At 37.5% G+C, this 14620-nt stretch overlaps 1 protein-coding gene across 2 annotated transcripts; it reads left to right on the forward strand.

Annotated features, from left to right (window-relative positions):
• The first annotated feature begins 799 nt into the window (after window positions 1-799).
• Window positions 800-14610, forward strand: tmc1 (transmembrane channel-like 1). 2 transcript variants are annotated; one of them, XM_057356870.1, is made up of 20 exons: window positions 801-1755; window positions 3926-3946; window positions 5738-6224; window positions 6386-6577; window positions 7377-7467; window positions 7553-7634; window positions 7721-7827; window positions 7979-8077; window positions 8176-8318; window positions 8832-8976; window positions 10074-10268; window positions 10442-10621; window positions 10819-10971; window positions 11113-11241; window positions 11321-11388; window positions 11481-11720; window positions 12123-12248; window positions 12336-12414; window positions 12772-12883; window positions 13060-14610. In XM_057356870.1, the coding sequence occupies exons 1-20, from the start codon at window positions 1707-1709 to the stop codon at window positions 13287-13289; spliced, it is 2928 nt and encodes a 975-aa protein (XP_057212853.1). In that variant the 5' UTR covers window positions 801-1706; the 3' UTR covers window positions 13290-14610. The 2 variants fall into 2 exon arrangements, 1 of the variants encoding a protein (XP_057212853.1); XR_008964676.1 differs by lacking the exon at window positions 12336-12414 and having other exon boundaries at window positions 800-1755; window positions 13060-13173.
• The last annotated feature ends 10 nt before the right edge of the window (window positions 14611-14620 follow it).

Raw genomic sequence — 14620 nt, forward strand, 5'->3', positions numbered from 1 at the left:
CGCTCTCTCGCTCAGCCAATACAACCATGTCGACGTCAGCTATTTATAGTGTCTAGAAACGACAGTAGGCGCAATGGCGGTAACTTCTAAAAAAATTACATAAGGCTTAATGTTAAGACTTAAAGCTTGTAAAAACCGCCGCTAGAGGGCGCACAATCAAAACAACAACAATGCCGTAGCTTGATGACGCTTTGAAGGAGCATGGAATGATGGGATCTGTTGTCATCAACTCCACTGCTGATGGCCATCAATCAGACAGGACGAGAAATCATGTTAGCGGATGAGGTAAAGTAATAAAGTTTAATAAATGTTGCGTATAATTGTGGTCCATAAATAAGTGACTGCAGGAAACAAGCTAGTGGCTTGCTAGACACTACTTCCGCATTTGTCCATGACACTGTTATCATGGTTTCTACGTCAGTAAAGGCGGTAACAAAGGGGAACGCGGATATGATGCCATTGACAGCCGACTGCACAGCCCGCTGTCACTAGCTGCGTTTACATGGACACATCGGATTGAATTTAATCAGATTGTGCAATCTGAATGTAGTGTTTACATGAAAGGTAAATTAAGTGATCTGATATGTGCGTGTTTACATGACGAGCTTCAAATCCGATATAATCTGCTGACATGCGCACACTGCACAAGTGTTCACCTAAATACCCACTAAAACAGTGTTTTAAAGCACATCTTGTGTATATTTTATTTTATAAACGGCACGAAAAAAATGTACAGTTTATAAAGGCAGAGTAATGTCTCGTGCCAAAGTACGAGCACACCCGATGCGGTTTTACCATGACGAAACTACCAAGACCCACCAGAGCGTCTGCAGGCAAACAATAATTAAATAAATGTTTAGCAACAACAGCTAATACCGAACTTTTGAAGTGATGATATGCGGATTCGTATATCAGCATTAACGATATAAACAGAGACGGGCGCGGTGGACGCAGGTATCATTATAATATTAACAAAACGGCTCCTCAAACAATGTTGTAAGCACAGATGTGTTTATTTTATGTCACAGACACCAGCATAATACAGTAATGTACAATTCATAAACGCGAAATAATCTCTACATATCAATGGAGCAAGGTCGTTACAGCAATTTACCATGGTAAAAACAGTTAATCCTTCCAAAGCACATGCAAGTATACGATAAATAAAAGAAATGTTCGGTAGCCTACTACGCATATAAATGAAATTTTATGATGAGATATTTTAGCCTACAGGATGTTTGTACATCTGCAAATGTATCGTGTTTTAAAAAGGAACTGAGAAATTGTGGTTAAAAACTCACTCCAGGGAAACAGTTAAGACATTTTAAATGCATAGAAACATTAATATGTTCATTTACAGATGACAAGCATATGGAAATGTGTACCGCTTTGGCAGATTTGTGGTTTTTGGTTTCTTTAGCAGCAGCTGCCCCGTTCCGTGCGTCATACGCCCTTACGTCTGTACGAGCCAGCGTCGTCTTTGCACATGCGCACAATTTCCTACTTCGGTTTTCAATCTGATCAAGTGTATACATGTCCTATCAAGCGGATTACAAACGGGATAAACCACCCCTTACAATCCGACTAAAATTTCAATCGGATTGGGCATTTTTAATCTGATTGACGTGTTTATATGGAGCGTTTTCGTTCAGATTGGGTTTTTAATCAGATTACATTGGTCCATGTAAACGCAGCTACTGTTTAGAATGGTGATTTTCTCACGATTTACAAGTAGTTGGAAACATTTGAGATATTGTAAGTACTCAGCTGAACAAAATATATAACACTAGCCTAGTGGTTTTTGGATATTTTACTGCAAAATTGTTACAAACTGTACCTTTAAGTCAGAAATGTGTTTATTATACACATTATTCCCCAAAACGTTGGCAGCCATGTTATTCATATATTGTTTGTAGTATATTAGCAAACTAACATATTACTATTTGTGATAACCTATTTTTTACATTATAACGGCACGAGTGGAGAAGTCTGGAGACATTAATTTGATCGTAGGAGAGGACAGTTGTGGTCATGGGACACCATTTTAACAGAACAGTTTAAAAACTTGTAATTTAGTGACATCAGGTGGTCAAATTGTGCAATGCAAATCATTTAATGCATAAAATATAATGATTCTTTCAATTTTCTTTAGTGACCTAAAGCCTTAACAAGAAGGTTAAACCACTCCTCAGGTCTAAGTAATTTATGTTATGGTAATTAATTTTTATTATCCCTTTAATATTTCTGAAGATGCTTTCTGATTTTAGTCTTTGTTGAATGTGACAGTGTTAATGTGGTGTTAAATTATATCAATATTATTTCATTTAGATGTAACATTCATTTAGGAGTAAAATTATATAGATCAGTGTTATCACCCCTTTGGTGAGAAGGACCACTATGGACCTCTGTGTTAGATTGTTTCATATTCATTGGACCCAGTGAAAAGGGAGGCCCAGCAAAAACAAATAAAGAAACATTTCCCAGGTACTGTGAATTTTCACTAAACCCTGCTTAAAATGCATTTAACTATGTGAATGTCATTCCAGTAACATCTTTGTGCTGTTTAATGATGATTGTGCCATGATCTGGATTGACATTTGCACAGAAAGTGAAAGCACATATTAAACCTGGTTACCATGCGGAACTAATTATACATTCTCTCTCTTTCTACACTCAGTCATTAGACCATCATTCTTCTATTTTGGCTTGGTGCTGCGTGACCCCACTTCTTTTTAAAATAAAAAAAGAGTCATAACTCCAATGAATAATTAAAAGGGGTGAAATTGAGAGGCTCTAGAGTTTCGGTGAGTTATTGTTCCTGGACAAGGTCGCTGAATGGTAGTAAAGAGTGAACTCTTCATGCACAGTAGTCATCGCCCGCTCTGTTCAGCCATGGCATGGTTCACTACTGCATCATTAGCACACGCACACACATGCATGCATGCATGGACACATGCAAGGTCATACACATGTCCAGAGCGAAGAACGCTCTGGAGGAAGATGCCACGGCAGAAACTTATCACCTCTGAAAGTGATGGTAAATATGATTCCTGCCTTTTTTGTGTGCCATTAACTTTTGCTATCCAAGTTTACTTGGATGTGCTTATCATACCTTCTTCATCATGTCGACTGCAATCGACAACCAACTTCGCATCATTTAATATTGTTAGGAATTGGAATTATTATTTTTAATTATTTTAATAATTGTTAAAAGTTGTAATGGAACACAATATTTGTGCAAAGCAGTGTATGAGGGGGTATATGGCTAAATTGTTTTTAGGAAATTGCATTTAACTAACTAACTGGGGGGGAGGGTGGTAACTATATATTTAGATATATGAATGAGCTAAGAGTAAGACTGTCTCACCCAAAAAAAGTGAAAAAAATATCTGGAGCCGACTTGAATATCGCATTAATTTTGTGATTGGCTGTTAAGTGGTGTGGGGGCAGGGTGGACGCAGAGTCGCACCAACTCCGTTCACTTCACTGCAATGGAGCAGTTTTTTCACAGGGTGCTCTGAGTGGAGGCAGGGTGGGCTAAGCTTCTGATAGGGTGGGCAAAGCTCACCTGGCCCCCCGTGGAGCCGGCCATACCGAGGTGGTTATAGGCAGAAAACATGAACTTTGAGTGCGTTTGCACTGTTGAACATCGCCTTCATTCTTTTGCACTTTGACCCTTACGGGAGGGCAGTTTGCACTGACACTAATGACAAAAAGCACCATTGTGTCTATTGTACAACACAACTAAGCATGTAATGACCCAGTCAGCAGTTACCGGTCTGGTTACACTGTGGTCACAAACAGTACATCGGACGCTAAACAGCTGCTGGTAACCCTTCAAGCCTGACTATTCAGAACAGACAATATCTTCTTGACTTATGTATCATTTCTTTAACTTTTGCTTTTCTTTTGTGTGGTCTTGCAGTTAGCATTGAGGTGGATGAAGGTAAGAAGGTTGTCTGTCTGTCTGTCTGTCTGTCTGTCTGTCTGTCTGTCTGTCTATCTATCTATCTATCTATCTATCTATCTATCTATCTATCTATCTATCTATCTATCTATCTGTCTGTCTATGGGATTGCAGCACTATTAATATTGTTTGCTTTTGTATGATAAATTGCTTGTGATGTTCTTCATTTGTAAGTGGCCATACAAAGGGCTGGGCAGTATTTACAGTATTTATGATACATGTATTTAAAATACGTATTTTAAATACAAAATAGTATTTTGTAATTTGTATTTGATTGGGTTGATGACAATAGCTTCATATTTGGTATCAAAATACTTCAGTGTTTGTATTTTTGTAGTTTCAAAATACTGCAAAATACTTTGTAAGAAGTCTACGAGATGACATCATAAAAATGCGGCCTCTGATTGGTGCCTACTCGGTAGTTTGCCCGGACTTGTTGTTTAGAGCGGAACATAAAATTGGAAGAAGGTGTTCAATGTAAGAAATGTGCAGGCTGCAAGATTTCCATCTATCGCATAAATTGCTTTAATTTTTAAGAGTTTATGTTAAGTTTTGGTCTTCGTGTTAGTAGCCTAGGCTAAATACTATTATACCGAGCAACAGCCCCATTTAGCTTGCTACTTTCAGTCTATGTTATGTTCGTCGGTTGTGCATGGAAAATAATAATAACGCATTTCAGTGTTGTACAACATTACATTCTAATGCCACTATATTAGTGTAATGGTGTAAACTTGCTTGGAGCAGCATCATTTACTGTGAGCCGCTGTAAGACACAGATACATACGAGCCCCCACATTCACACATAAGTTTAACTGTCTCTGTTAGACCTTTGTTAAATGTTTTGGAATACCTACTCTGTTGTATTCTCTGTTGTATGCTTAGAATTGGATTAGTACTCCTTGAGAAATTCTGTTGATACTTCTAGATTATATTTCTGGCTACATTTAAAAATGTTAAATATAATTTTTGCTTCAATGTTTATTTTCAGCTCCCAATGATTGATACATAAATATTTGCTGAATAAATATGCTTGTTGAATATTGTACCTTAATTCAGCATGATTTTGCATACCATTGCATGAACGACTGCCTGTCACATAATAAATTATTATATGTTTATTATTATTCATGATTAACAATCAAATGGTTAATTATTGAGAAACTAGTTGCTATGAATACAGTTGCCATCAGTTGACTTCTTATGAATGACTTGTTTGTCATTAAGTCAGTGTTGCTGATGCACAGAAGGCCCTTTGTTACCAAACACCAAATAACTAAATTAGGATACAATTACAAGTAATTTGCTAACTGTAAAACATTAAGCTATCTTTAAAACTTTTTGGTAACTTTAAAACTAACCTTCATCTGGGAGATAACAGCCAGGTATATGTGAATATTTGATCTGTTAACTGGTTGCATATGTCCGATTTATTGCATGACTTGGGCAGAGAAAAGCTGTTGCTATCAAACATTGTTTACTTAATCAACAGAATCCGTGTAATCGTGAAGGGATAGATCAAATAGGCCTGTTTATGCAGGGTTTGTGAAGAAATTTCATGCTCCCTTGTAAAAGTACTTTGTAGTATTTTTAAAATACAAAAATACTGTAGTTTATTTTGATACATGGTGTGGCCGCTGTATTTTGTAGTTTATTTTGATACACTTAAAAGTAAGGTATTTGGTATTTTATTTTAAAATACATTTTGATGTATTTTTGCCCAGCCCATAAAATGGTTGTAAATATAAACATCGTTTATGGTTTATATTACAGGTAATGACAATGAATTCAACCTGTACTATGTGGGAGTGGAGGATCATTCTGAAGGAGAGAAGGAGCAGCAGGTGAAGCAGGAGGGCAAAAGAAGGAGAGAGAGAAACGGTAAGATCAGCGGAAGAACAGCTTCAGAGAAGAGATCAGCAGTGACGAAAAACTCGGATAAAAGAGAGAAGAAACATGATAAACACCAAAAAACAGCAAGAGAGAGAAGAGGGAGTAAGACACACGAAAAAAGGCGTAAAAGAAACAATGCTGATGAAGAGGTGGTTGAGGAAGAATGTAGCAAAGAGAAGAACGTAAAAAATGAAAGAACCAAGACATCAAAGCTGGAGGACGAGAAGGAACAAGGTGGGAAGAAAAACAAAAAGAAGAGCGTTAAAACGGAGGATGTGGATAGAAATCATGGAAAAATGAAACCTAGAGATTGTAATGATGTGCCTACAAAGGAAAAAACAAAGAACAGAAAGAAGCTTGAGACTATGTAAGTTACTGTTATCATCTTAACAAACCAAAACCTCACATACAACCTGTAGAAACAGTTCTGTCAAAAAAGCTTAAAAAACTGTGGTTTTGTTTGATTTAAACCTGGAAATAAGTTAATAATTGACTCCTCCTGTACATGCATTCATGTTTCCAATATAGCTCAGAGCCTGAGTCCAAATCTGATTCAGAATCTGACTTAGAGTCGAGGGATGACAAAGCAGTAGGAGTTTTGAGTTCTCTGACTCCAGAGGAGCTGGAAATGTTGAAAGAAGCTATGGAGGAAAAGAAAAAGCTAATGGCCACCCTGAGAGGAAAACCCTGGCCCATGAAGAAAAAATTAATCATTCTCAGGTGCTGTATATACTACTGCTGTTTTTACACATGTTGGTGTTGGGGATTGCCCCACTGAATGCCAGTTGTGGATGTTATTGTCCGCCACAGAACTCCAGTCAGAGTCATCATACGTTTCTTTGCCTTTAATTTGCAGTATATGACCACATACACTTGTGTGCATCTGAGGTAGTTTCTGTTCAGTCCTTCAGTTGTTCAGTCGGAAAATATTAAAAAAATGAAACAGAGCTCTGGAGTATTCAGTCAGCAGGTCTTTAAGCAGGTGCCGAAAAAACAGACCCGCTCTTATTTTATAGCAGGTGATCAACAATACAATGAGCTACAAAGTGCTAGCATCATGACCTAGGAAATTCATCAGTACAATAGACTTGAGAATATATTAATATGATAACCTGCAGACATTATGAGTAAAAAAGCCTTGATAATAGATTAACATGGTAATCTGTACAGACATTAGCAGACATCTATCTATCTAAAGCCCAAAACACAAAGTGCTTAACACTAAAAAGGATCACGTAGTTGTCATCAACATATACGCATTATTAAAACGTACATCATCACAAACTTTATACTGCATGACAAGCTGCTGCACGTGATTAATAAGCGGATCATCCGCTCACGTAACAGGAAATGTGCCCTTATGCAAAATGCGCACATACACTAAAGCACAGTCCTACATCAATTACGTAACACTGAATGGCATGTTTACATAGACACCCAATAAACATAAACGTGAGTGTATAGAATTGACAACATTTGGTGTGTTTTTATAATGCCAATGAGTTTTGCTTGGTCTCAGGGAGTCACAAGAATTTTTGGAGAAATATGAAGGTGCTCTGGGGAAGGGCAAAGGCAGGAAGCTCTATGCCTACAAGGTCGTAATGATGAAGGTGAGGAGTCGAGTGTGATTATTATTATAAAACTGACAAAGCTGAATATCTCCTGCAGCCTGAGCTTTTTTGCTCCAATTTCCAGAAATGGATGAAGTTTCAGCGTGACTTTGAGAACTTCAAGACAGCCTGTATCCCGTGGGAGATGAAGATAAAGGAAATAGAAAGTGTGACCTCTCTGCATTTGAACGGGTTTTTTTTTCCACTTAAATCAAGGTTTTAAAGTTTTAACTCCCTTTATATCTCTCTACAGGCCATTTTGGATCATCAGTTGCTTCTTACTTCATATTTCTGAGGTGGATGTATGGCATCAACATGATTTTATTTGGATTGACGTTTGGGCTGGTGATGGTACCAGAGGTGAGAAATATGTTGGGTCCCGCCAATGTTAAAATAATATTTAGTCATTTTAGTTACATAATATACCTGTATATCTGTATGTATGCGCAACTATGCTCTCAGTACGACAAACAATGAAACACATAGATATTGAATCTTTTTCACCTTCAAGGCTCTAATGGGGAAACCATATGGCACTTTACCCAGAAAAACAGTACCCAGAGAGGAAGAGGCCAGTGCTATGAATTTTGCAGTCTTATGGGACTTTGGAGTAAATATTTGATATACTTTATAATTAATACCAAATACAGTACCTCATTGGTCTTCCACCATAGTTTATTAAGTAAAACTATATTTCTTTCTTTTAAGGGCTATGCTAAGTATTCTGTCCTTTTCTATGGTTACTACAACAACCAGCGGGCCATTGGGTGGCTCAAATTCCGCATGCCCCTCTCATACTTCCTGGTAGGGGTGGGCACAGTGGCATACAGCTACATGGTGGTAATCAGGACGTAAGTGATGACATCCTTTTGTCTTGTGACATGCTTTGCTTTTTAAGTATTTTTAAAGTCCATATCATAAACATTTGTGTTGATTGGTGAGGTGGACAGTATTTAAGTATTTTTATTTTTATGTGTTTTTATATTTTTAAGTATCTGTAGTGCTTTTATTTTGGAAAAGACTACATAAGACTACTTTGTAAAGCATATATCATACTTTTTACTCCACTACATTTCATAAATACAAGTGGATTTTTGATCTAAAATTTTTACCAAAATTATAGTAATAATACTTAAGAAAGTACTAGATTTTTAATGTCGATTTTTTTGACAGGTAAAAAATGACATGTATTTATGAAATGGATTAAGAAAAGTATGATATATGCTTTATAATGTAGTGAAGTACAATTTTTACAGTACAGATACTTGAAAAGAGTGAAAAGACTGAAGTACTGTCCACCTCTGGTTGACCACTTATAAGTCTATAGACAACGCACCGATAATTTTCTCACTTGTATCCAACAGTATGGCACGCAACGCCAACGAAGAAGGTGGCGGCGATGACACCATCTTTAATTTCAGCTGGAAGGCGTTTACTAGTTGGGACTACCTCATCGGAAACCCTGAGACGGCAGACAACAAGTTTGCTTCCATCACCACTAGCATTAAGGTGTTTTCCTCATGAGGACACCAGACCTATTCTGTGGGAAAATCTTTAAAAATATAAATCCTTAAATGTATTTCCATTTATCTTTAGGGGGCGATTTCCTGCAAAGTGATAGTTCACCCCAAAATGAAAAATTTGTCTTTATTTATTCTCCCTCTTGTTTTTTCAAACCTGTATGACTTTCTTTCTTCCGCAGAACACAAAAGAAGATATTTTGAAAAATGTTGTTGACCGAACAGCGATGACAGCCATTCACTTGCATTGGTTTTGTGTCCATACAATAGAAGTCAATGGATTCGGTTATCTATATTCTTCAAAATATATTCTTTTGTGTTCTGCAAAAGAAAGCCATACAGGTTCGAAATGACAAGAGGGTGAGTAAATGATGATAGAATTTTCATTTTTGGGTGAACTATCACTTTAGGATTAGGCCTTAGTTAAATTAAAACATATTAGAAGTCGTTTTTACAAACACGCATCACAAGAAAATATTACAATTGTCCACCTTGAGACAAAACAATGGCACTGATGTATTTTAAGATATGTCAGTGCAAGCAGTTTTCAGTTTAGACAGCTCTAACGTTAATTTTAGTAGTCTTAAGCAAGCCATAGAAAATAAAAAATAACACTCTCCAAATGGATTTGTTAAATAATAAGGACAGACTGTGTTGTTTTTAACACAACAGAGTGTACTGTACTATAAAAACAAACTGTACAGTTAAAATTGGAAACATCCTCCCCAATCTAACAAAAAAGAATATGTTAACACATGACTGCCCACACAACACATTAGTCGTGATATGGTAAATAGGATATATATTACTATTCCTAAACAGCAGAAGAACTAGTAATAATATGGGAAAATGTAAACTAAATGTGGGAAAGCCTGTTAAATCTTGCTATTCTTAGTTGTATGTTCCATTCTGTGTATCCTTACGAAGGAACTCAGTCTGCTTCTGGTAAAAACAAACAATTCAATGAATTATATTGCTACATATACTCAAATATCAAGGAAAGCAATCAAAATACAATATAAAAATGTATGTGTCCCCTTTAACCAAGCCCCTCTCGGCTCTATAATAAATTTATGACCTTAACAGGAGGCTATTGTGGAGGACCAAGAGAGCAGAAAAGACGACAACATCCACCTGACAAGATTCCTTAGAGTGCTGGCCAACTTCCTGGTGCTCTGCTGTCTGGCAGGGAGTGGCTACTTGATCTACTTTGTGGTGCGCAGGTCACAGAAGTTTGCTCTGGTGGGACTGGAGAAATATGGATGGTGGGAGAGGAATGAGGTTAGATTCACGCAACAGATTAAGTGGTTAAATATACAATGTACATCTTGTTCTTTAATGAAACCTCACAACATTTTACAAACTGAATTCGAGGCTCTTGTTTTATTCTGCTTTAAAAATATATTACTATTTTTACTTCAAATAAATAAATACTCGTATGTGTATATCCTCAGGTGAACATGGTCATGTCTCTGTTGGGAATGTTTTGTCCAATGTTATTCGATGTGATCAGCACTTTAGAGAACTATCATCCACGCATTGCTCTTCAATGGCAGCTGGGGCGCATCTTCGCCCTCTTTTTGGGGAACCTTTACACATTCATCATTGCTCTCATGGATGCAATCCAACTAAAGGTATTAACTCGAGACTACGATCAAAATCCATTAATCGGTCTTTCTGAGGCACTTACATTTAGTACAATCTCCATCATTCTAGCTTATTCTTGCCAAAATCTTCCCTTGGGTCGCAGAATCTGTGCCAAATGAATCAGCTTCTCCTCAAGGTCATTAATCCTTTTAGTTCTAACCTTCCTTTCTCGTATCATTTGAAGAGGGCAGAGGAGGACATTGTAAAGACGAATATGACAATCTGGCAGGCTAACCTGTACAACGGGACTGTGCCAGACAACTCGACTGCTCCTCCAATCACAGTGCACCCTGCTGATGTTCCCAGAGGACCTTGCTGGGAGACAATGGTGGGACAGGTACTGATGAAGTGGGGTTATTACAGTTCAGTTTCATTTTTTGAGGAAATCGACAAGCACTGTGTGCACAAAATAAAAATACAGAAGAAAAATTATATTGCATTTAATTAAATAAACGCTTGAGCTTCTTTCTGTCTACAGGAGTTTGTCCGTCTCATTATTTCTGATACAATGACAACTTACATCACTCTGCTTATTGGAGATTTTTTCCGCGCTGTTTTGGTCCGTTTCCTGAACAACTGCTGGTGTTGGGATCTGGAGTATGGCTTTGTGAGTATTCACAATGCTTACAGAAGCAACTTGTTTGAATCCTTTCTCACTTCTTACTGAGATGTGCTTTCTTCAATAGCCATCCTATTCAGAGTTTGACGTCAGTGGAAATGTTCTGGGGCTGATCTTCAATCAGGGGATGATCTGGTAAAAAGTTTTCTAATTGGCCTTTCTTTCATTTTAAATAAAGTAAAATCTTCATATCAACAAGTGCCAATGTATGTGTGTGTGTGTATCAGGATGGGGGCATTTTATGCGCCATGTCTTCCAGCATTAAATCTATTCCGGCTTCATGTGTCCATGTACCTGCAGTGCTGGGCGGTGATGTGCTGTAATGTGCCACAGGAGCGGGTCTTCAAAGCTTCAGGCTCCAATAACTTTTACATGGCCATGCTGTTGGTCATCCTCTTCCTTTCTACCCTGCCCGCTATATACACAATTGTCTCCATTCCGCCATCGTTTGACTGCGGACCCTTCAGGTTCTGAGATCTGTTTGAATTAGGAAGAATAGTCTAGAAAAAATAACTAGTATTTCAAAGATGTAGATACTTTTGAAATGCCCTTTTTGTCACATAAAAACTCATAGTGTAAAAAGATTTGTATGTTTTATTTTATAAAACACGTTAATGCCCGTTCTTACCACTAGAGTTCAGCAGAGTACAGCAGCGTAAAATGTTATTCACTTTGAAATCAAACTTTATTTGTATTTGCATGAGCACAAAAATGCAACAAGCTAGTACATATACTGTATATACGAATGGATTAAACATCGATTAAAGCATATAATAAAATAAAGTAGAGCAAACAGGGAATTTACATGAATGTATTTAATTATTTATGAAGTTTAAACGTGTAAGTGTTTACTTTTCGTCTTTCTGTAGTGGGAAAAGCCGCATGTTTGATGTGATTCAAGAAACTCTGGAGACAGACTTCCCAGCTTGGTTCGGGATGGTTTTCAGTTATGCTTCAAACCCTGGACTGGTTTTGCCTTTCCTTCTTCTGTTGGTGTAAGGGTTTATGTTTGGGCTCTATTTCTTTACTAAAACAATGATGCATGAATATAATGATAATGGTATATTTCTCTATCGTTTTAGTCTCGCATTATATTATCTGCAGTCCACCTCTAAAACATACAAACGGGTAAACATGGAGCTGAAAAAGAAGCTTCAAGTAGTAAGTTTAGAAATGAAGATGTCTTCTAAATGTATTTGTTTCAATCTCTAACAAGGCTATGGGCTTGATGCCATAACCACAAACTGTCCACTAGGTGGTAGCACAAACATTGCTCTAAGACTAAAATGTAAAAAAATCATCAATGTAATTAAATGTTTGAAATGAAATTATTTTTGTTTATACATTTATGCATTCATAACTACTTACATTTTTATCAGTAGGCCTACTGAAATTTCCTTTCCTGAAATTCAAGCCCATCCCTTGGTGTTGCTACTGTAGCTCCTGCCAATTGAGCTATACTATGCATGGTTTGTTTCTAGTCATTTTTCCAGGTGACTGAGACTTTTGTATTTACAGCAAAATGAGGAAAACAAGAAGAAGAACAAACTCGCAGCCCTAAAGGCTGCCAGTGAACTGGAGCAGGCGACGAATGCTGTAGGAAAACACAGCAACACTGACTCGGATTTGGGTGAGAGCAAAGAGAACACCTCACTGCTTCATTCACTTCACTCGATCAGATCCTTGAAAACAAATGAAAGAAAATGTTCCACTAATATTTCAAAATGAATGTTTTTTGGACAGCAAATGCTCTCTGTGTCAAATTATGAGACAACCATTGAAATGTCTCTACCTCCCATTTCTTAGGAATGAATGAAAACGACAATAGCTTAAATGAAACACAGCAGCACAGACAGAAAGGGCAAAAAAGTCGCTATGTTCACCCATCACAGGGTCAGCACAATAAGGACCCCCATCCCATCTCTTCCACCCACACAACTACCAGGCCCCCTGCATCGCGGAGTCGAGCTGTTCCTGGACATCTCCCAGGGAACCCACAGCAGCCACAGAGAAACTCTCACTCCAACAGGAGATAAACTGTCTTGTGCAAAATGCAATACTAAATACTTTAAGAATCTCTGTAAAATATTGACCGTTCTTGTCAATTCTAGTCAACGAGCAAGCTGTTTTTGGTAAACCAAAAAATTCTTGTTGGTTTAGTCACAACACACAACACACGCGGGTGAACAGAAAAGCTGGTCTTTTCAACAGGGTATAAGACTACAGCAGTTAATGTAAAGATTAGAACCTCCTGCTCCTTTGCTCTGTTTACACTACATTTACATTACACTAATTTGGCACTTAAATAGCCTTTATTTCTTGTTGATGTGATGATACTGTTTAAAATTCTGTGTCCAGTCCCGCAGCACGGCCCGGCCTGTCATTGTCATGCATGTCTTGAGGTTCTGTGACTATGTTACTAGTCTAGACTGATAATACTCTTATCTCAGTGAAAGATAAATTACTTGATACAGGCTGACTATACGGCCAAATAATTTATTCAACATTTTAATACAATAAATATGTTATTTCTATAGACAGCACTAGAAATATTTTGGATTGTTGGTATGCCAAATACAAATTGTAGTAAGTAAAGGTTTTCATGTGAGCATGTGTTTTGAGTCACGCTCTCACAGTCTTTCTCATGCAGCTCTCCTACACCCTCTATGCATCTCACCTGTCATAAGAAGCTCAAAAATCCATCATCAGCCTCCTTGGAAGATCATGAGATTCAATCATCAGTTGATTGACAGCTTGGCTGAGCCCACCATTATGCATCTCCTCTCCGTTTCATTGTTTCCCCATTCTCAAATCCATGCCGCTTTATCTTGATCGGTTTGTCAGGTGACCCACAACATTTCCATGCACTGTACTGTATTATCAAATCTGCTCTCAGCTCTAAGGGTGTCTAGTGTCCCGATCACAGATTCTTTTCCAGTAGACGCAGATTTGGCAGCAACAATGTATCTGGCATGCTTGTGCTTCTATGGGCTAACACAGTTGTGTTTGGGGTTATCCTGTGTACCATTTATTTTAGGGCATCTGTGTCAGGGCTTCTAGAGGATTTAAAAAAATTCTCCATAAATTAGATTAGTTTTTTTGCAGTTTTACAGCCTTATGATGTCCCCATATCAGTTACGCAAAATCTTGATGATTACTTATTAGAGAACTGGCATGTTTCATTAACATTGCAGATGGCCATCCATAATTCACAAGCAATCTTCATTAAGTATTAATAGGAGTCATTTGAGATTTTGTTTATTTGTTTGTTTGGAGACATTGTCAATTGCAGCTACTGATCTTTTTTAATTTGCTTACCGAAGGAAGGTTCACGTTAAGTTAAAACATCAAAATAATGTTAGCATTG

The sequence above is a fragment of the Triplophysa rosa genome, linkage group LG2 (assembly GCF_024868665.1).
Source record: "Triplophysa rosa linkage group LG2, Trosa_1v2, whole genome shotgun sequence".
In the NCBI taxonomy this organism is placed as follows: domain Eukaryota; kingdom Metazoa; phylum Chordata; class Actinopteri; order Cypriniformes; family Nemacheilidae; genus Triplophysa; species Triplophysa rosa.